The sequence below is a fragment of the Ahaetulla prasina genome, chromosome 1 (genome assembly GCF_028640845.1).
Source record: "Ahaetulla prasina isolate Xishuangbanna chromosome 1, ASM2864084v1, whole genome shotgun sequence".
NCBI classification, from domain to species: Eukaryota; Metazoa; Chordata; class Lepidosauria; order Squamata; family Colubridae; genus Ahaetulla; species Ahaetulla prasina.
The window spans coordinates 117,498,786-117,522,312 of NC_080539.1; the positions used below are offsets into that span (position 1 = coordinate 117,498,786).

The following is a 23,527-nucleotide window of genomic DNA, read 5'->3' on the forward strand; positions in this document are numbered from 1 at the left end:
TGAGGATCTGGCCCACGGCACGACTGAGGAACTAGTTGCGGCCTGGGAGCGGGCGCGGCTGGGGCCTTGGACCGTGTCGTGCCTTTGCGACCTCTGACCCGGCGCAGATCTTGTTTGGCCCTTGGTTCTCCGAGGGGCTGAGGAGATGAAAGCGCGGAGAAGGCGTCTAGAGAGCACCTGGAGGTCCAGCCGTTTCGAAGCTGATCGGACACTAGTTAGGTCCTATTCTAGGACCTACCTAGTGGCAATGAGGGAGGCGAGGCGCTCATATGCCTCCACCCTCATTGCGTCGGCAGATAACCGCCCGGCCGCCCTGTTTCGGGTGACCCGCTCCCTCCTTCATCAGGAGGTGCGGGATGACCCGTTGCAGGGACGTGCTGAGGAGTTTAGTGGTTATCTATACGATAAAATCGCTCAGCTCCGGGATGGTCTGGACCGAAATTGGGATGATCCAAGCGAGGGAGAGGAGACACGTCTTGTTGAGTCCATTTGGGATGAGTTTGACCCTGTGGCTCCCGAGGACGTGGACAGGTTGTTGGGGAGACTTCACGCCACTACATGTTTACTGGACCCGTGTCCTTCCTGGCTGGTACTGGCCACTCAGGAGGTGACACGAGGCTGGCTCCAGGAGATTATCAACGCTTCTTTGTTGGAAGGGGTTTTCCCTGCCGCCTTGAAAGAGGCGGTGGTGAGACCCCTCCTCAAGAAGCCCTCCCTGGACCCAGCTATTTTGGGTAATTATCGTCCAGTCTCCAACCTTCGCTTTGTTGCGAAGGTTGTAGAGAGTGCTGTGGCGCGACAGCTACCCCAATACCTGGATGAAGCCGTCTATCTAGACCCGTTCCAGTCCGGCTTCCGACCCGGGTACAGCACGGAGACAGCTTTGGTCGCATTGGTGGATGATCTCTGGAGGGCCAGGGACAGGGGTTATTCCTCTGCCCTGGTCCTATTAGATCTCTCAGCAGCTTTTGATACCATCGACCATGGTATCCTGCTGCGCTGGTTGGGGGGATTGGGAGTGGGAGGCACCGTGTATCGGTGGTTCTCCTCCTATCTCTCTGACCGGTCGCAGACAGTGTTGACAGGGGGGCAGAGATCGACCGCGAGGGACCTCACTTGTGGGGTGCCGCAGGGGTCGATTCTCTCGCCCCTTCTGTTCAACATCTATATGAAGCCGTTGGGTGAGATCATCAGTGGCTTTGGGGTGAGATACTAGCTGTATGCTGATGACACCCAGCTGTACTTCTCCATCCCAGGCCACCCCAATGAAGCTGTTGAAGTGCTTTCCCGGTGTGTGGAAGCCGTACGGGTCTGGATGGGGAGAAACAGGCTCAAGCTTAATCCCTCCAAGACGGAGTGGCTGTGGATGCCGGCACCCCGATTCAGTCAGCTGCAGCCGCGGCTGACTGTTGGAGGCGAGTTATTGGCCCCAAAGGATAGGGTGCGCAACTTAGGTGTCCTCCTGGATGAACGGCTGTCGTTTGAAGATCATTTGACGGCCGTCTCCAGGAGGGCCTTCCACCAGGTTCGCCTGGTTCGGCAGTTGCGCCCCTTCCTTGATCGGGATGCCTTATGCACGGTCACTCATGCACTCGTTACCTCTCGCTTGGATTATTTTAATGCTCTCTACATGGGGCTCCCCTTGAAGTGCACTCGGAGGCTACAGTTAGTCCAGAATGCAGCTGCGCGGGTGATAGAAGGAGCTCCGCGTAGCCCCCATATAACACCGCTCCTGCGCAGACTGCACTGGCTACCTGTGGCCTTTCGAGTGCACTTTAAGGTGTTGGTTACTACCTTTAAAGCGCTCCATGGCTTAGGGCCTGGGTACTTACGGGACCGCCTGCTGTTACCACATGCCTCCCACCGACCCGTACGCTCTCACAGAGAGGGACTTCTCAGGGTGCCGTCCGCCAAGCAATGTCGGCTGGCGGCCCCAGGAAGGTCCTTCTCTGTGGGGCTCCCACCCTCTGGAGCGAACTTCCCCGGGTTTCGCCAAATACCTGACCTTGGACATTCCGTCATGAACTGAAGACACATCTTTTTATTCGCGCGGGGCTGGCTTAAATTGATTTTAACAAATTTTTAAATTCTTAGAAATTAATTTTAAATGGGGTTTTTTAGCTTATTATATATTTTACTTCTCAGGCCAATTTTAAAATAAGTTTTTTAACTGCATTTTAAATTTGTATATTGTACTGTCTGTTTTATTCTTGCCTGTACACCGCCCTGACTCCTTCGGGAGAAGGGCGGTATAGAAATCAAATAAATAAATAAATAAATAAAAGTCTGATTAACACTTTTATAGTGACAGCAATAACAACAACAACAACAAAATAGCACCGAACCAACTGGAATGGTATCCAAACTTCTATATCTACAAATTCACTGTTTTCTTATTAACATTTTTCTTATTTTGAATTTATGAACAGTGAATAGTAAATATGTATTCAAATTTGCAGAAATATATGTTTAATTATGGAACACGTAGAAACTGTGGCAGCTTCTAGTTATTTAAAGATAATTACAGTTTGACTAGTGATGCCTAAACATCATATTAAGATGTGGATTAAGAACTCAACTTCGCTTGTTTTATTTGGTGAATTTTTAAAAGCTTGGTTTTGAAAAAATATTTCAGGATGGGGAGAAGCCATTAACACCAAGAATGTCTGTGTTTTACACCCTTATTCTCTTGAAAATTCACAAGCTGGCAAATATTTAAGGACATTCCTGAGGAGAAGGTGCCATTCTGGTCTGATGTGGTTCTGGCCTTTCGCTCAATGACTGAAAAGGAGCTGAAGAAATTTCCACAGCACAAATATGGTCAAGCTTTTACCACACTGAAATGTGACTGCCCATCGTATTTAATTTGGCTGGAGAAAAGGTATGGGGTTTTTATTCACTTTTTTTTTTAGTTTGAAATGCAGCAATACAATAAAGAAGTATGATCTAAAACAGGGGTGTCCAAACTTTTTTGAGTGAGGGCCAAATACAGAAAAATAAGCAAAGGCCCGGGCCACGGGGGGGGGGATGGGCATGGCTTATTTTGGGGTGTGGCTTGGTGGTCATGTGACTGGTGGGCGTGGCTAACTGCTCATGTGACTGAGTGGATGTGGCTATGGGCATAGAAACTACTCAGAGGGCTAAAAAAAGTAATTTTTGACCAGTCCTCACACTTATGACCATCCTCACATTTATGCCCATTGCAGCATTTTTAACAACCATATCACTCATTTCACAACTGCTTCTCTTCACCACGGTTACAAGATAGGGTGCAAAATGTAAAGATAGTTGTACGTGTGAGGACCAGTCAAAAGTGTGAGAACCTGTCAGAAATCACTTTTTTCAGCCGTCTGGGTAGTCCCTATGCACAGTTTAGGCTTAAGTATACTATATGTGTGTGGGTTATATATATGTGCATGTGTATCTCTATGTTTGTGTACGTGTGTGTTTGTGTTATGTTGATTTTAATGTAATATTTTTAAATATAATTATTCAGAAAGGCATGCGGCTGGACAACAAACAGTATATAAGCCTAGTAAATTCATGTGTGGCCGGGCCACACACAAGAGGTGACATATTGACACATGATTACTGTGTGTATTTCTAACTCGCCTATAATGTGAAGAACATTGCTCTCAGTGGGAGCAGTGATGCTGTCCTTTGGATTGAAGGATGGCTGGGATGTCAGGAGAAAGTTTGGTGGTTGAGACACGAAGGACTTCACAGAGATGGCTATCAGTCATTCTGGATCTCAGTCTGCTTTTGTTCTGATTTAACAGAGAAAATGTTTGTTCACATATGTATGTTGAGCCGAACAGGCTCATCATTCTTTGCATGCCGTCTCATCAGAGAAAACTTGGCATGATCCAAATTCTGATAGAAGTCAGGGAGGGAGAGAAGCTGATGTTGACTCTTCAGAGAATCATCACATTGCATTTCAATCAGTTCTAACTGCAGACTCTCCTCCACTTCTTCTGCATCCACCAGGAAGGGGGTCGAGAACAGCTTGATTTGTTTTCAATGACAGAAAAATCTTGAAAACGCTGGTTGAATTCTGTCACGAGAGATGTAATTACAGAAACATATTTCTCCTTTTTAGCAGAAAGGTCTGCCTTTGGAAAAGCAGACTTGATTTCAGACAGCGAGGGAAGTGTACAGCATTAAAGCTTCGTAGTTGTGTCTCAAACAGGCGGAGCTTTACACAGAAGGCTTTCATGCGCATACAGGTGTGATACCAGCTGTTCTTTGCCTTGTAGGTTCTTGTTCAGTGTATTCAGATGATGAGTAAGATCAACTAAAAATGCCAGGTCTGCCAGCCACAGAGGGTCACTCAGTTCATGAAGAGGTCGGTCCTTCTCTTTCAAAAAATTGTCGATTTCTGATCTCAGCGAATAAAACCGCTGCAGCACAGAGCCACGGCTGAGCCAGCGCACATCAGAGTGGTAGAGTACATCCCCGTATTCAGCATCCATGTCAGATAAGAAAGCTTGAAATTCCTGTGGTACAGTCCTCTAGCTCGAATTATGTTGACAGTTTTTACAACAGTGTTCATCACATCGCCCAGCTGCACAGTCTTGGCACACAGTGCTTCTTGGTGGATTATACAGTGCATCCTAACAGCCTCACCTCCGCTCTCTTTTACCTTGACGCACACCATGGATGCCATTCCTTTGCGCTCACCCGTCATGGCGGAGCTCCATCCGTTGTTACTCCACAGAGCTTGTCCCATTTAAGCCCCATCTTTTCAACTGCCTCTGACACAGCGTCAAAAATATTTCCACCTGTCGTTGTGCCTTTTAGGCTCATCATATCAAGCAGCTCCTCTGTACAGCAAAAATTATCATCGACTCCCCGCAAAAAAATTAAAAGCTGTGCGGTGTCTGTGGCGTCTGTGCTCTCATCGCATGCTATCGAGTAAAAATCAAAAGCACAAGCTTTCTCTCTCAGCTGAAGTTTCAGGTTAGCTGACAAGTCCTCGATTCTCCGCACCACTGTATTTCTGGATAAGGTCACGTTGTTGAAATCCTGCACTTTTTCCGGGCACATTACTTCTGTGACTTTGATGAGGCATTGCTTTATGAAATCACCGTCTGAGAACGGTTTGCCATGCTGGGCAATAAGTTTTGCGACTTCATAGCTTGCTGCTGTGGCGTTTTCCTGTATTTTGTTAGCACGAAATAAAAACTGTTGTTGAGCTTGCAGGCTAGCTGCCATTTGCTTGAATTTCTGTGCTCGTTTGGCACCTGTGTACGATGCGTAGCTCTGATGCTTGGTCTCATAGTGCCGATGGACATTATACTCTTTCATCACGGCAACATCTTCATTGCAAATCAAACAGACACACTTTCCGTTGATTTCTTTAAAGAAATATTCATTTTCCCACCGTGTTTGAAATCTTCTACACTCACTTGCTATCTTGCGTTTCTTGTGCTGCCTTTTCTGGTGACTCGTGGTAAATAGACTATATCAGAGGCCTGAAAACCTGGGACATTACAATACAGATGGATACAGTCAGTCTACTAAAAAGCAACAATATGTGGATATCATCTTCATTTAAGGGGGGAAAATGTTTCATATTCATTCATCTTGGCCAGTGTCCAAACTTGGTCCCTTAAGACTTGTGGACTTCAACTCCCAGAGTCCTCAGCCAGCAAAGCTGGCTGAGGAACTCTGGGAATTGAAGTCCACAAGTCTTAAAGAGACCAAGTTTGGACACCAATCTTAACTTTGTTTTGTATTTGGTATGAACTTGAAACTCCCTTCGTTATTCCCTGCCCAAGGGGTGGAGGCGCGAGGAGCCTCACCAGGCGGCCGGGAAGGCGAGTACAACTCCTGGGGTCGGGAACGCCAGCAGCCTCTTTCCGCTTGCCGCCGCCTCCTCCGCCCCTCCTTCGTTATTCCCTGCCCAAGGGGTGGGCGCGAGGAGCTCACCAGGCGGCCGGGAAGGCGAGAGTACAACTCCTGGGGTCGGAACGGCCAGCAGCCTCTTTCCGCTTGCCACCGCCTTCTCCGCCCCTCCTTCATTATTCCCTGCCCAAGGGGTGGAGCGCGAGGAGCTCACCAGGCGGCCCGGGAAGGCGAGTACAACTCCTGGGGTCGGAACGGCCAGCAGCCTCTTTCCGCTTGCCGCCGCCTCCTCCGCCCCTCCTTCGTTATTCCCTGCCCAAGGGGTGAGGCGCGAGGAGCTCACCAGGCGGCCCGGGAAGGCGAGTACAACTCCTGGGGTCGGGCACGGCCAGCAGCCTCTTTCCGCTTGCCGCCGCCTCCTCCGCCTCCCTTCGTTATTCCCTGCCCAAGGGGTGGAGGCGAGGAGCTCACCAGGCGGCCGGGAAGGCGAGTACAACTCCTGGGGTCGGGCACGCCAGCAGCCTCTTTCCGCTTGCCGCCGCCTCCTCCGCCCCTCCTTCGTTATTCCCTGCCCAAGGGGTGGAGGCGCGAGGAGCTCACCAGGCGGCCCGGGAAGGCGAGTACAACTCCTGGGGTCGGGCACGGCCAGCAGCCTCTTTCCGCTTGCCGCCTTCTCCGCCCCTCCTTCGTTATTCCCTGCCCAAGGGGTGGAGGCGCGAGGAGCTCACCAGGCGGCCCGGGAAGGCGAGTACAACTCCTGGGGTCGGAACGGCCAGCAGCCTCTTTCCGCTTGCCGCCTCCTCCACCCCCTCCCTTCGTTATTCCCTGCCCAAGGGGTGGAGGCGCGAGGAGCTCACCAGGCGGCCCCGGGAAGGCGAGAGTACAACTCCTGGGGTCGGGAACGGCCAGCAGCCTCTTTCCCGCTCGCCGCCTCCTCCGCCCCCTCCCTTCATTATTCCCCGCCCATGGGGAGGAGCCGCGAGCCTCGCAGCGAACCACTGGGCAAGCACCGGGAGGTGGCCCAAAAGGGCCATATTCATTATACTTTTAGAATTTGCTGAGGGCCAATAAAAACTGACCCGCGGGCCGTAGTTTGGACACCCCTGATCTAAAACTTTTGGTGCATTTTACACTTAATCCTTCATTTGCCCACTTCATTGGTCTTTTCCTATCATATAATGCTGGAACAGGATAAGGCCTAGTTTTTCGGTCTGTCTATTGTGGTGAACTAAATCCCAGCAAGCAAATAAAATATAATCTCTTGTCAGTTAAGGTTTCATTTTTGAGCACACCTCTTTATAATATAGTATTTACAGATTAACTTTTACATGGAGATTCAGGGATAAGTGGGGGTTTTTCTTCTTAAAAACCTACAGGTTACTATTAATAGGTAATTGTAGGCAGATAATTTAGAAAGATGTCCCACCAAGAGTAAATCAGTAATTGTGTCACTCTGCACTGACATATTTCCTATGTATGTGTTTCTCTTCACCACTGTACAGTACATAAGATCCAAAAAAATCTGGGGAATTAGAATATAAGGTATGTCAAAGTTAGACGAAAATACTTGTTACACCACCAAGTATTCAGGAGAAAGCTTCAGAGTCCAAAGATGCAACATTTTGGTGCCTTTCCTTTTGTCAAATCAGCAAAGTGGACTGTCCAACAAGGTCAGTAAATGACCATTTATTATGTAGATAAGTAAAGTAAATGACCATTTATTATGGATCTTAATTTGCCTAAATTAATTTAATTATATTCTAAATCACTACTGCAAAGTACCGGTGTATTTTCTTTTTGTTTGTTTGTTGCAAAAAAAGTAATAAAAAAAAATGGAATGAATAAGAACTGTTAATGATTTTTTTTTCTTTTTACCTTTTTCTTTATCACAATGTTTAAGAAGAAAAGTTTATTGAATTTTTTCCCCTCTTTTTGGTAGATTTTACAGTTTAAAAATAGCTCTTAAGCAAACAGAGCTAACTACTAAAATCTTGGAAACTTCTTCAGTTCAAATATGGAATTTTTTTTTATAGGAACTTTTGGAAGCTTATCTTTTCTTAATAAGTTTTTAAACAAGAGATTTTTACACCAATATATTAAAGATTGGAAATTCTTTATTGTTAGATGTTAAGCTGATTGGTGAGCAGATGGTGGAAAATATGTAAGATAGAAGACAAGGGGAAGGAGAATGCTTAAGATGTGATTTTGATGGTATTTTTTTTTTAATATATATATATATTAAAAATATATGCCATATATATATATATATATAGGGTTTAATTTTTACAACTGACTTATTTTGGGTATAAGGTGTTACTCTTTGATATATGTGAGGTATAAAGGAATGGGAAGATGGAATATTGTTTAACTTTTGGAGGACAGATAGAAAAATTTATGGATATAATGTTGGTATTTGGTTAAATAGAATTTAATTGTTATAATTGATATATTTTGGATATAAGTTATAATTTTAATAATGTTATTTGACAGATGTAAGGTAAATTGAAGAAATATTAATATTAGCAATGTTATTTGATTTATGTAAGTGATATTAAAGATATGAGAAGATAGAATATTGTTTATTTTTGGAGATTGGATAAAAATTTAAGAATTTAAGATGGAAATATGAATTATATTTGGGAGACTGTTTAAGGAAGAAAGGTATATTATAAAAGAATTTCTGATGAATACTGGAAGATGGAATATCGTCTTGGTCTTGATCGATGAAGATTGGATATTAAAAACTATAAGATTCTGAAGACTTCAGGAGTGGAATGGATTGATATATATTTGGTGTTAATTGATGAAGATTGGATATTAAAACTATGTATTTTATTGATGAACTGGAAATACTAATTTAATTGGAAGATTCTGAAGATTTTAGGAGTGGAATGGACTGATATATAATGGACTGGAAGAAGAATGTACTTTTTTGTTTCTGGAAGGGGAGTTAAGGTCTTAGAGAGAGGAGTGACTATGGATTATGACTTATGTTGTATTTTAATTTATGATTGTTAATCTTATACCCTGTACTTTGTTCTGGGAAGTCTCGGGGGTGGGAGGGAGGGAGGGAAGGGGAGAGGGGAGATGAAGGATCAATGTAAAGGAATGATTGAAGATATGTAATTAAGAAATAGAAATAATTTGAAATGAAATCGGGCTGCTCAGCTGCCATTTCAGAAGGAATGGAAAGGAGAGGAGAGTGAAGGAAGAAAGTAGGTAGGAAAGAGAGAGGTAGAAAAGGGGGAAAGGAGAGGAAGAAGAAAGGGGAAAGAGAGAGGGTTAGAAAGGATGGAAGAGAAGAGTAGGGAAGGAGGAGAGGATGTAGAAAAGCGAAGGAGAGGAAGGATGAAGAAAGTAGAAGAAAGTAGAGAAGGGAGGAGGAAAGGTTTGCTAAGGAAGGAAGTGGTAGCTGGACAGGTCCGAATAAGTAACAAATGAAAGTTAATGACTAATGTTGAATAAGAGACTGTATATTGAATAGGTTGTTGGAAAATGGAAATAAAACTTTTTTACTAAAAAAAAACAAAAACCAGATCTCCAGCTGGAGGCATTTGATTGCAGTGAGCCTATTATTTGACGCCCTCTATTAGTGCAACCTTATATAGGCAGTTAATAATCTTGGGTTATAATTTATTTTGATTATACCTTTCGATTTAACTCTGAATATGAATAGAGCTATATATGAATTAAGACATCCATGGTGAAAATTTCAATGGTGTACTCATTGGAATTCAGCCAAAGACCCTGAAGTTCTTAAAAACAGAACAAAATATGGGAAGATTGCAAAGGAAGGACTTCATAATTTAGAAACCCTTGTAAAAATGAAAGAATGTGGCTGGCAATTATATGATGAAAGCTTTGTCCAGAGACAACCCCAGGTTCATTCATCCTGGCAGCTTCTTTTAACAGGGATTGTTGAAACTGAAGAACACGCCTGTTGGAGCAGACCAGCCTCTTTGCACTGGCAATGGTCAAGCCAAACTCATGAGATGCCATCAGACAGGATATGAAGATAATTGATCTCTACCATTGTTGGCTTCTATGAACTGGCTAATATGTCAGTTTCTAGATTTAAAATCTAATCCTTTCAACAACATTAGTAGCCTTATTCTTTTATGTAAATTGGTGGACGTAACCCCAACCTATAGAAGGGTGTTGCATGGATTAAGAGTGATATTGAGTCTGTCATCTGCACCTCTATAACTGTCTGGTTTGGTTCTGGAACAGACACAGACTTCAAAGGATAATTAGAATGGCAGAAAAAACAATTGCTACCAACCTGCCTTCCATTGAGGACCTGTATACTGCATGAGTCAAAAAGAGAGCTGTGAAAATATTTACAGACCCCGCACATCCTGGACATAAACTGTTTCAACTCCTACCCTCAAAACGACACTATAGAGCACTGCACACCAGAACAATTAGACAGTTTTTTCCGGCATGCCATCACTCTGCTAAACAAATAATTCCCTCAATACTATCAAACTATTTACTAAATCTGCACTACTATTAATCTTCTCATGGTTCCCATCACCCATCTCCTTCCACTTATGACTGTATGACTGTAACTTTGTTGCTTGCATCCTTACGATTTATATTGATATTATTTTCTGATTGCTTATTTTTACCCTATGACTATCATTAAGTGTTGTATCATTAAGTGTTAAATTTGTACCCTATGACTATCATTAAGTGTTGTAAGTGTTGTATCTTGATGAAGGTATCTTTTCTTTTATGTACACGGAGAGCATATGCACCAAGACAAACTCCTTGTGTGTCCAATCACACTTGGCCAATAAAAAAAAAAATCTATATAGGAACGAAATGCTACCTTAAATCTATCTGGGATTACCAATCATTCAATTTTATTTCGTGATGTTGGAGTCTAACATCAGCTGGATATTAATGTGTGCTCAGAAATGATTTTTTTTCTTTTCCTCCAGGCATAGTGTAGCATTTACATCTGCACCGGTGCCTGGACCTTAGCAAGTAACCATCATTTCATCTTACATCAAGGAGAATTTTTATGCCTAAATAATATATGCATCGTCTGGTTTTTAGTCATGAATTTATCAGCCTCCAACATGTTGGGCAAGCTGATGTTTTTTGTGATTTTTCCCAGCCTGAAGCTGCCCGGTGATAATGCTGGCTGGAGAGGACAGAAGTGGTGGCCCAACATATCTAGAGACACTTTACTCAGGAAGACAGCTTTTGTGTTATAGGCCATAGATCCCTTTTAAATATTTGGACAGTTTTACAGTTTTGCATTCAAGAGTGAGGTGATGGAGAGTACAAGTCAAATATTACCAACGGTTAGCTGGTCATTGGGTAGTATTGCTGTTTTGTACACCGTATTCCACTCTGGGCTTCTTGTTTTACAGTAATTATCCGTGAGTGCTTTTTCTTCTTCTCCCAATCCTACCTGCTGTCTCTTGGGACACACAGGCCCTGTCATGTTTCATTTTTTAAACAACACTGAACACAGTACTGAGGCTCAGTGAAGCTACAGGATCCATTTAATATTTGTCAGGTGGGCTTCTGGGCAGAGACTTTGGTTGCCTCTCATTTCTGTTTTACTCTTTTGTGATTTCCCACAGGAGTTTCCCAAACCCATTGCAGTGTGGCTGATCAGCTTCCTTGAACGATGGCATAGGTCCAGTGAGCTGAAAAACATGATTACAATGTCTGCTGATAAATGTTCAGTTTATTAAACATCATTTCAGTGTCCCAACCACTATTTCTGGTACTTTATCAAAAGACACCCAAAGGGAATCAGTAATAAACCACTTGACTGGAATGCATGAACCACTATAGTGGCTAATAAGAATTTTCATTGGGAGGGCAGCCTTTGCTCCGGAGGTGGCGTAGCGTGCAAATATATTCAGTTATAAAAAGTTCTGCCAAGTTCAAATCTTAAAACAATTGCATGTTGGCACAAACTGGGAAATAGAAAACTAAGATTGAACTTTAACAAATATGCCCTGTGACGATATTGTGTAATGTCCAACAAAGATTCACATGCTTCATTAAGCAGTCCAGGACTTTGGGATGAATGTTCTGGGTAGCTGGAGTTCTTTCATCCGTGTTAAGTTGTACTTGTTGCTTTTTATTAACTGGGCAGATTTCCCAAATCAGACTTCTCAGAATGTGGGGATTGTGTTTTTGGGCAGAAACCCAACAGCACGTTTACCCATTACGATCCCAATCCATATCATAAAGAAGAATAGAAATGATGGAAAATAGAATGGGAGAGGGGAGGAATGTTTAAGATGTGAATATGATGATTATGGTTAATTTTTGGAATTGATTTGTTTAGGATATAAATTATAGGATTTTTGTTATTTGCTATTTGTATGGTATAAATCTATGGGATGATATTATTTAATTGTGAAGGATGGAAAGTGAAATTTATGAATTTAGATAATGTGGATGTAATGATTTTAACTGTTTACTGTTATATTGTGGATGTAGTTTAAATGATTATTTGTTTTAATTGACACCTTTATAGATAGTAAAAGTTATGAAGTTAAGCTGGAAATATTATATTTGAGAGATTTTATTCGAAATGATATTTGATTGATGGAGTAGTATTGGAAGATTGGATATTAAATGTTATGACAATTGAAGAAATATATAAGTGATGAAAATTTGAATTTGAGAAGCTGGATTGTAATTTAAGAAATGGACTTATGAAATTTGAAGGAATATACAAGTGGGTGAAAAAAATTTGAATTTTAGAAGATGGACTAATTTTTAAAATGGACTGTAAGAAGAACGGACATTAAATGTTATGGCAATTGAAGAAATATATAAGTGATGAAAATTTGAGTTCGAGAAGATGGACTGTAATTTGAGAAATGGACTTATGAAATTTGAAGGAATATACAAGTGGAAAAAAAATTGAATTTGAGAAGATGGATTAATTTTAAAAATGGACTGTAAGAAGAAGTAATATGAGAAGTTGGTATTACTTCTTTTCTTTTTTTCTTTTTATTATTCTTTCCTATCTCTTTATTTTTATTGTGAGGGGATCTAAAGTTTTAAATTTTTAAAGGTGGGAGGTTTTGTATATTTTGTATACTTTAGCTTGTGATTGTTGGTCATAATACCCGGTATTTGCTCTGGGAAGTCTGGGGGAAGGGGATGAGGGGAAAGGGAAAATGATACATGGATTGATTATTAATGTACAGTAATTTTTGAAGATATGAAATTAAAATTTAAAATGATATTGGGGATGCTCGACTGCCATTTCAGAAAGAAAAGGAGAGAGGAGTAGAAGGAGGGAAGAAAGTAGGTAGGAAAGAGTAGAGAAGGAGGAGGGGAATAAGAAGGTTAGATAGGGTGGAAGAAGGGAGGAGTGGAGAAGGAGGAGAGGAAGTAGTAAAGTGAAGGAGATGAAGGATGTGAAAGTAGTAGAGGGTAGAGAGGGAGGTTGTGAAGAAAGGAAGTGGCAATCGGGCAGGCCTGAATCAGTAATAAATAAAAATTAATGATTAATGATGGATAATAGTTTGTACATAAATATGATGTTGGAAAATGGAAATAAAAATTATTTATAAAAAAAAAAAGAAGAATAGAAATTTCTGTGAATTTCTTCTGCACCAATGAAAATTTGGAACATTTGGGCTTGAGAACGAAACTAACATTTGCTGAGAATCGGCAAATGAACAAATCGAATAAATAAATAAATAAATACACACAAACTCAGATTTAACCAAAATATCAGCCCTGTGCTGTCTGACATACTGCAAAGGCAAAGGGGCCCAGGGAAACTTTTATTCACCAGTGATTTCCTCATGAATGTCATAAAATTCAGACACTGTTTGAAACAAAATTTTTGCAGTTTGAGGCTGGATGCATCAGTTTGATGACACTTCTATCTTACATGGTGTCTGGAAACTTAGTTTCATAATTGCCATGTGGTATTAAGCCCCAATAACAAAAACCTAGCATTTTTGTGGAAACGGAAAACTTGGTGTGATTCTTTGGATCCTGACTGCAGTTTTTGTGGATCCACATTAAAGAAGGGAACCAGTTCTGGTGGCAAGGGGAACCCATAATTAGCTAGACAGTTCTCATGCGCTCTTCAAAATCTTTTCTTCACTCCAAAACACAAACTCTTCTTTTTTTGAAAAAATGCCACCAAACACAATTTTAATTGCAGAATAGAATAGAATAGAATAGAATAGAATAGAATAGAATAGAATAGAATAGAATAGAATAGAATAGATCTGAAAGGGACCTTAGAGGTCTTCTCTTCCATCCCCCTGCTCAAGGAGATGCTATACTATTTCAGATAAGCAACTGTCTAGTCTCTTCTTAAAAACCTCCAGTGATGGAGCATTCATGATTTCTGAAGGCAAGTTGTTCCACTAAGTCAGGGGTGTCCAAACTTGGTCCCTTTAAGACTTGTGGACTTCAACTCCCAGAGTCCCTCAGCCAGCAAAGCTGGGAGTTGAAGTCCACAAGCTGGGAGTTGAAGTCCACAAGTCTTAAAGGGACCAAGTCCACAAGTCTTAAAGGGACCAAGTTTGGACACCCCTGCACTAAGTAATTGTCCTCACTTTTAGGAAGTTTCTCCTTATTTCCAGGTTGCTTCTCTCTTTGACTAGTTTCCAACTATTGTTTCTTGTCCTGCCCTCTGGTGCTTTGGAGAATAATTTGGCCCCCTCTTCTTTGTGACAGCCCCTCAAATACTGGAATACTGCTATCATGTTACCCTTTATTCTTCTTTTCTTTAGACTAGCCAAACCCAAACCCTGCAGCCATTCTTCATATGTTTTAGTCTCCAGCCTTTGATCATCTTAGTTGCTCTTCTCTGAACTTTTTCCAAAGTCTGAACATCTTTTTTGTAGTATGGTGACCAAAATTGGTTGCAGTATTCCAGGTGTGGCCTTACTAGGCTTTTATAAAGCGGTACTAATACTTCACATGATCTTGATTCTATGCCTCTGTTTATACAACCCAGGATTGTATTAGCATCTGCTGGTTCATATTTAAGTGATCATCCAATAGGACTCCAAGGTCCCTCTCACAGTTACTGTTTTTGAGCTAGGTCTCACATAATATGTACTTGCACCTTTGATTTTTCCTGTCTAAATGTAAAACTTTGCTTTTCTCCACATTAAAATTCATTTTGTTGGATAGGACCCATTATTCAAGTTTGTCAAGATCTTTTTGGAACCTGAGCTTGTCTTCTGGGGTGTTGGTTATTCCTGCCGGCTTAGTGTCATCTGCAAATGGAATAACAATTTTTCAGGAATGAGGTATCACATCATTTTGATGAGTGCCTTTCCTTATTAGTTGAACTTGTAGCTGAAAGCCAATAACAACACGCAATAAGATATATCCTGTATTGTTTTCATACATCCATGCTTCCTCTTCGTTGTCATTTTGACAGGATTTGTGCCATAGGTATCTGGAAGAAACCACAATGACATCCCATGCATTACGACATCATAATACAAATTACATTGTATTTTCTGAATTACATTGGTTGCATCCTGTGATATAATATGGTACAAATGAGGCACAGTTCAAAATGTGTTCATGTCATGATGTTGTGACATGATGACACACGGGCACACATATGTGATTTGGGCTTACTTTTACTCACTTCAGTTTTGCATTTCAAATTTGTGATCTCACTCTTTGAACTATGTGATGTAAGTAAAACATTAGCCATAGAGGATTCAAAAGTGCCATATTTTGACCTTTGATATATTTCTTTATAGGCTGAAAGAAAATGGAGGCCAGGTGCATGTAAGGAAAATAGAAGATCTTTGGGAGCTACACCATGATTTTGACATCGTAGTAAACTGCTCAGGCATTGGTTCCCGAAAACTTATAGGAGACCTAGAGATATACCCCACCAGAGGGCAGGTTCTCAAGGTTCACGCTCCTTGGATCAAGCACTTCATTCGTGATGGTGATGGTTTGACCTACATCTATCCAGGGATACACAATGTAACATTAGGTGGGGTAAGAGAAAAAGACAACTGGAATTTGTCCCCGGATCCCATTATCAGCAAAAGCATATTTGATAGATGTTCCGCACTTGAGCCTTCACTTCAGACAGCTGAGAATATAAAAGTGAGGGTGGGCCTGAGGCCATCTCGGTCAGCTGTGAGAGTACAGAAGGAGGTACTGACTCACAAGTGTGAGAAGTTGCTGGTGGTTCACAATTATGGCCACGGTGGAGGTGGTTTTTCAATACACCAGGGTACTGCCAAGGAGGCAACTCAGCTGGTTCAGGAGTGCCTTGAAACCCTGGCAAAATCTGGGTGTAAAGCAAAGCTGTAAGTAGGAAAGAAACATTTCTCTTTTGATCCAGTAGTCTGGTAGAGCTAGGTGTCAGCGTTCCAGAAAACCCCTCCTGCAGAAAAGACTCCGAAGCCAACATCTTTCAAAGTTCTTTTACTAGCATGGGTAAACTGGATGAAAACCGAAACTGGGGATCCTGGTTCCTCCCTCAATAATACAAACCCCAAAATCTCCACCCTCATGACCCCTCTGCCGGTCACATGGTCCAATCCTCAACCGTCCCATGTCGAAGCATCACTCCAGCCACTCTTCCTCCAGATGCGAACCTAGCCTGACCTTGACCGGCAGGAAGAATGTTGTTTTGTCTAATCATCCCTTGTACTACCACCCTCCTCCCTTCCTTTCCCACAGAGCAGAAAGTGGCAGCGTGTGGAAGCCTTCGGTCTAGTATGGCTTCCAAAGCTGACACTAGGATCTTGGGTGTGATGTAAACTCTGAAGGAATGTCATCCAGTTGATTATATTTAAGTCACTTATCATATTTTTCAGAGTATAAGATGCTCTGGAGTGTAAGATGCACCTTATTTTGTGGGGAGGAAAATAAAGGAAAAAAAATACTGCTTGAGAGGCTCTCCGTTTGAGACTCCGAAAGCTCAGTTTGCAAAGCAGCTTCTCTTTGCAAAGGCAGCCTCTCAAATGGACCTTTTGGGAGGATGTGAGGAGGCCGAAGGGTGGGGGCCGGTGGGTGGGCGGGACTACATTTGGTCTATATAAGACACACTCAAATTTTCACCCTCTGAAAAATACGGTACCTAATTGCTCAGTGCTTGTGGTCCTCTTAGAAAAACATAAAGCACTAAGACCGAAGGGAAGAAGGACCACCTTGCTAGACTTCCCTGATCAGGAAGAGCCTAGCTTAGAATTAGCAACCTTCAACTTCTTGCAGACAATTCATGGAAATTGTCCCAGTTGTATATGTATGTTACGCTGTTGTGCAGTTGATCTGTGGATATGAAGGTGACTCTTCACTCCCAGTCTGTAAATGCAGATTATTTATTATTTATTTATTTATTTATTTATTTATTCAAATTTATATACCGCCCTATCTCCCGAAGGACTCAGGGCGGTTCACAGGCAAATAAAACAGCATATATATACAAATTAAGAAACCATTAAGAAAACATATTCAAAAAGCCTGATTATTAAAATAATATAGATTCTAGCCCAATGGGGCTACTGGAAGCCCATCATTGCAATAACCGTGGCTGTTAATTCTGTGATGGTGTTCATGGTTTTCTATCAGATTTGGTGGCACCTGGCTTCAAAGCCTATGTAGACTTCGTAGTTCCTTCATTACTCAAAACCATTTATCAAGAAGTCCTTTTTACCCATTATAGGTATAGCACTTTCCCTTTTAGTTTCCCTGTTGTGATTGGGCAATGGGTTTGGGTATCATTATCTAAAGAAAAACCAGCTTTACCCCATTTTAACCCAGATTTGGGAAGCACTGGGTTAAAGTGTTGAATTAGGAATAGGGAGAACTAGTTTCAACTCTACCCTTAATCATGGTAATTCATTAGGGATTTTGGCTTGATCATGTTCATTCCCAGCTCAGCCTAGCTTATTGGGGAAGAGGGGAGAAATGAGTGTTATGTATGCTCCCAAGAGCTCTTGAATGAAAGGAAGGAGAGAAATCAAAGAAGTGAATAAATATGAAGGGAGATAAAAAGACTTCCTGCTGGATTGAAACTTTGCTGAAACAAGAATGGTGCTAGTTTGTTGTCTACCTTCAAATCCTTGCTAAATTTTGAGGGGAAATTTTGAGTAGTTTGGAGAACCAACAAATATCACCTCTGGCTGGCCTCAGGTTGGAGTGGGAATGGAAATTTTGTAGTATCCTTCCCATGCCATGTCCACCAAGCCACACCCATAGAACCGGTAGTAAAAAAATTTGAATTTCACCACTGCCTCAATCACAACCAAAAGTTCACCCTTCCTGCGCCATTGCTGGCTCTAGATAAACTTATATCCAACTCCAGTTAATTGTCAATAAATATGGGAAGATGCCATTTGGAAATTTGGGACTCTATACTCAAATACTGTTAGATTAGCAGGCACCAGTTGGGAAAGCTGCTGTCAACACTGAAGTTGATGTGGCTGAAGCCATCTTGGAGCTTCAGTGCTGCCACACTGGAGCAAGGGATAGGGAGAGCGGGGGATTAGCGATAACTGTAGTCAAAATAAAATTCTTTCACCTGGGAACGAAGGATCTTCTCACACCTGGCCGGAAGAAGGAGGAGTAATGTCACCTGACCAGCGGACGCTGCTGTGATTGAGCCACGCGACTGATGGTTTGGGATTGAGGGGAAAACTTTTACTTTTAATTAGGTGAAAACCAAGAGCCCCTTCAAAGTTGGTTTTCACCAGACATGTGTCAATTTGATATTTCCAATAAAGCGATTCTTTGAGGAATCCACCTGCCTTGGAGTTTCGTTTGAAATGGATCTATTACTTGGAACCCTGACAGCTACTTCATCAATTCGAGTCATCAACTGGTTGTGGAAATCATCAAGAGATAGGCATTTAATCCAAATATGCGGAATTATCTTGCTTGCATATTCAAAATGTTTTGTCAAATTTCTAGGATGGAGGAAAATACAGTATGTATATGGCAATTTGAGTTTTATTACCAAATATTGTATTTTAACATTTATACATAATTGACTGAATTAGGTAATCAGTTACAGCTTGCATATAGAAGTATGCCATGATCTTTGTCAAGGCTGGTATCAGTGAAATAAAATGTAGTGTCTTATCTTTTCTCATTTCTTTCTACACAACTTTTCTCCTTCTTCCAGTAGAGGGCAGTATTGGATCAGTCACTTATTGGGCTATTCTTGACAACTTATCTGCTTGTGTTTTTCCTGCATTCACCCCCCCACCCCACCCCCAAACCACCCAAAGCCAGGAAGGATACCTTTAAATAACCATCTCTTATTTAAACAGACCCCAATAGACCACAATATATCAGAAATTTGTTTTGTGTTAGTTCTAACATTTGGGATGAAATGCTACCTGGTTGTTAGAGTGCAGCAGAAAAACTGAGAAAACTTAACTCTTGATTGCTATCTAGTTATTATCTGGATTTTTGCAGATGAGATCCCTTTGCTGGGACTCAAAATGGGACTCTCATTCATTCCAGTGAGCTTGTTGTTACTCCGACACAGAGCTCTTGGGCGGTTTATGAATAGAAGAAGGTGGAAAAAGTTGGAGGCTAGGCCACAAGGGCAATGTAATGTCTTCCACTAAGGTCAGCCCTTAGTGCAAGAAGACCCTTTACAAGGGGAAGTAAAGGGAAATTGAGTAAAGGGGAAAAAGCACCCTTTAAAATGAGAGGCATCTTTTTTGTTTTTTAATCTTTTCGTAGTTAATTTTTTAGAATTGCCTAGAATTTGTGGAGTATGTGACTCATAGCAATAGAACTTAGACTTACCGTATTTTTCAGTGTATAAGATGCATCCCCCCCCCAAATTGGGTGGAAATTTCTTTGTGTTTTATACAGCGAATGTTACTGAAGCTCCGCCCACCCGCTGGCCCCCACCCTTCGGTCTCTGCCACCCAGCAATTTATCTCCTTTTGGCCTGTTCCAGGCGGTAGGGATAGGCGGCTGCAGTGATCCCCGCTGTTTGGAATGGGCCAAAAACGGGATGCGCAGAAGCTGAAAACGGGGCAGGCGGAGGCTGAAAATGGGGTGTGCAGAGACCGAAAATGGAGCGTGCGGAGACGGCGATAGGCAGCAGCAGTGATGGGTGGCGATGGCGGCAACAGGCAGTGGTGAACCCGCAGCCTGGTGAACAGCTGATAGGCGGTGTTCCGGGAGGTTGATTGAACCGCTAATCAGTTGTGCTAAATCAGGCTTTGCTGAAGCTCACCAGGCTTTTTGCTGTTTTCTGCAAGAAGGTAAATTTCCCCCCCCTTCTTTTCCTCCCCAAAAGCTAGGCGCGTGTTATACTTCGGAGCGTCTTATAGTCCAAAAAATATGGTATATATTGCTTCATAGTGCTTTACAGCTCTCTCTAAGCGGTTTACAGAGTCAGCATGTTGCCCCCAACAATCTGGCTCCTCATTTTACCAACCTTGGAGGGATGGAAGGCTGAGTCAGCCTTGAGCCAGTGAGGATCGAGCTCCTGGCAGTGAGCTGAATAAGCCTGCACTACTGCATTCTAACCACTACATCACCACAGTTCATGCATATAGATGCATGCATGAATGAATGTTAAAACATTGAACTCTAGCTAAGAAAGAACAATGCTTTATCTTACTAATTTTTGCTTCCATCACTGTCATTTGGCTGCTTTTATAAGGGAGAAACCAATAAGAAGGTGAATGCCTATCTCGATGTAACAGCTGAAACTGGTTTATGGAATCCTTAGTTAAAAGAGAGCAACTAGCTTCCTGAATCTAAGGCTATCACTTGGATGGGCTGCAGTACTCCAGATAACTAGAGCAGCACTAGAGTTGTTTAAAAATACCTTTATTACCATCTAGTGGTTATTCCGAGTCTTCTCCAACATATGGCTAGTCAGACTGATTGCCTTGAATAAATGGGCTATGCAAAGCCATGTAGAATAGACACTTGGTGTACATTTATTTATTTATTTAGTCAAATGCATATTAAATAATATATATAAGTATAAGCATGAATTGAATACATAAGATGAATACAACTAAAGGGAACATTAGGACAGGGACGGTAACAGCAGAGGCACGTGCGGCAATAGGCAATGGCAATCCCTCCAGCCTGAAAACAGCTGAGGGTCGGGAGGCCGATCCAACTGACAATCAACTGTTTGTGCTAATCAGGCTGTGCTGAAGCTGAAACAGGCTGTTTGCTGTTTGCTGGATGGAGGTAAATTGCTGGGAGGCAGAGGCCAAAAGGTGGGGGCCGGCAGGTGGGCGGGGCTACATTCGGTGTATAAGACGTACCAAGATTTTCATCCTCTTTTAGGGGGGGAAATGTGTGTCTTATACTCTGAAAAATATGGTAGATGAAGCTGCCTGGGGAAGAAGAGTGCCAGCATTTCTCCATCTAGAATACTTGAGACCAAGGAGGCCATTACAAATTTGATGGCCATTTTAATGCAAAAATCCCTGGTTGGAAGCTAATTGTTTTCCTCTGGTGACCAAATGCTGCATTCTGAGATCTTGGAAGTGGCCTCGACTGAACAATAGAAATGCAACTTCGAAGGGATTCAGCAAGAACAATGTGGGTCCAGGCATCCTTTGGGGTGGTCCAGGGTTACTTGCATCTCTTCCAGCTTAAAAGACGTAGAGATGCTATCAAAAAAGGGCTGCTGCTGCTATTTAACCATTTGTCTCCGGAAAGCATATTCTGATTGAGATGAAGAGAAAGCCTTCAAACCAAAGGAATTAATGCACGCTAGCAAGTGCATTTCAAAATCAGACCCCTGTAAGCTGCAAGTCTTAATAGGGTTTTCGTTGTAAGCCTGTGTATTGATATTCTTAAAGCAGAGTCAACAAAGGGAGCAGGAAGGGGGTTCAGTTAACTTCATTAAAATTCCATGTGTGATGAGAGAGAACTCTTTAAATTAGTTACTCCCTGGTTTAGCAGATGGGGATCAGCCTCTAGGGGCAAAATTGGCAAGGCTTGTTAGGCAGGAGATAGATCTGTTGTAGAAGATGGTAAGAGAAGATGGTGTTTCTTTGCATCCCAGGAAGGGAAAAAATGCTACCTCCGCAGTGGATTTTGACTCTCCTCTCAACATTTCTGGGAAAAATCTTAGACAGAAGGTGAATTATAAGCAGTCAGGCAATTGGATTTGGCTTCCTACACCCCCTGCCCCTCCCCCAGCGTTTCCATTGCTCTGGGGATTGTCTTACTGTATTTGCTGGCTGGATGATTAAAAACAAGTTAGAATTCATTAACTGCCCCCAAGAAATATACAAATAACATTTCCTTCCCCCCCCCCCCACCCCGAAGCTTATCAAATGGAAAGCAGTAAGAGAAATGGGAGCAAAGAGGCATAAGATAAACGTCATTGGCTATTTATTCTTATTTGATTGCAGATTATGTATGGGAGAGTAGCCATATCTTGGTCTGCAATAACTGGACAAACATTTATGGTCATGTCTGCAACTCCTGTCACCATTTTCCCAGCAAATGATACCTATCACCAGGCTTTTCCCTCCTTATACAGTTGGGAGGGGCACTAATCCACAAGGTGATGGCTAGGAGACTCCACATTGTATAAATCGTACAGATATGCACAGGCAGGTTTCAATTGTTGTGTCCCCTCTCCGCATCACAAAATTATTGCATGGCAGTGGCAAGTGGCGCGGCTCTGAGGACTCGGCTCCGGCGACGAGAGGCCCCTCCGATGTTGACGAAGCCTCGGCCGTCCGTTTAGCCGCTTGCTGTCCCCGGCCCGGTAGATCTTACTTCGGGCAGCCATATGAGAGGTCTTTGGACTCCCTCGTACATGTGGTTGCCGAGAACGAGGCCGGGTAGGCAAGCGGTGGTTTCTGGCGGCCATGTTTTTAGGCTCGGAGGTGGGGCGATGAGTCGGCGTTTTTTACGGCCGTTTTTCTGCCGATTCGTCTGGCCGGCTGGCTGCTAGCCTCTGGCTCGTCTCCCGGCCCCCTTCTGACTTTTCGGGGGTAGCCTTTGGGCTCCAGCCTCTGCAATCGTGGACGACCTGGATGATTGCGGAGGTATTCCATCTACCCCTATTGCCATCTGCCTCGCTGCCATGGTTTCTTGGCTTTCCCCCTGCTGCCGGATTATGGACTTGGCAACCTTCATACCCCCCAGCCTCTCGGAGAGGTTTAGCCTTTTATATGGACTTCGCCTCTTGGAGGGAGAGGTCTGGGGAGACCCGGCTTCTGGAGTGGTTAGGATTCTTTTCCTGGCCATGTCTGGAGATGGTTATTGGAGGATTGCGGGGAGACGATGGAGGCACCCCGGAGTTGCCCCCTGCAACCAGTCTATGACTGTGACTATTTTAACATCACCCATGCCCCCCTCGGCCTTTTTTGAGACTACTATGGCCGTTTATGGTCCTATTAGGACTCCTTGGGGGGGGACATGGGATTTAGTTGGGGACAGAGGAGGACGGAGGAGGGCGTAGCCAGCGGCTGGAATACCATTTCCCCTCACCCCCGGTTCCAGGATGGTTGGACTAGGCACGGACAGAATACCATCTTGACTGTCATTCGGTGCTAATTGCTGTTCTATTCTTTGTATGCCTTCATTCTGGACTAGTACCATCAGTCATCATCTTGCCATCCGGAGATGGAGCCTCTACTTTGCCGATTCTTAGTCTCAGCTGCTACGCATTATACTGCTTGTGAACTCTTGCGCCTGCGAGGTGCCCCCGCCTCGCAGGAATGGCCTC

At 42.9% G+C, this 23,527-nt stretch overlaps 1 protein-coding gene across 2 annotated transcripts in view; it reads left to right on the top strand.

The window, feature by feature from the left end:
- DDO (D-aspartate oxidase) overlaps positions 1-16,495 on the top strand; it is a 36,158-nt gene extending 19,663 nt beyond the window's left edge. For both annotated transcript variants that reach the window (XM_058174036.1, XM_058174046.1), the window contains exons 4-5: positions 2,705-2,881; positions 15,585-16,495. In XM_058174036.1, the coding sequence (XP_058030019.1) occupies positions 2,705-2,881; positions 15,585-16,152 (745 nt within the window). In that variant the 3' untranslated portion in view covers positions 16,153-16,495. The remainder of the gene's footprint in view (positions 1-2,704; positions 2,882-15,584) is intronic.
- The last annotated feature ends 7,032 nt before the right edge of the window (positions 16,496-23,527 follow it).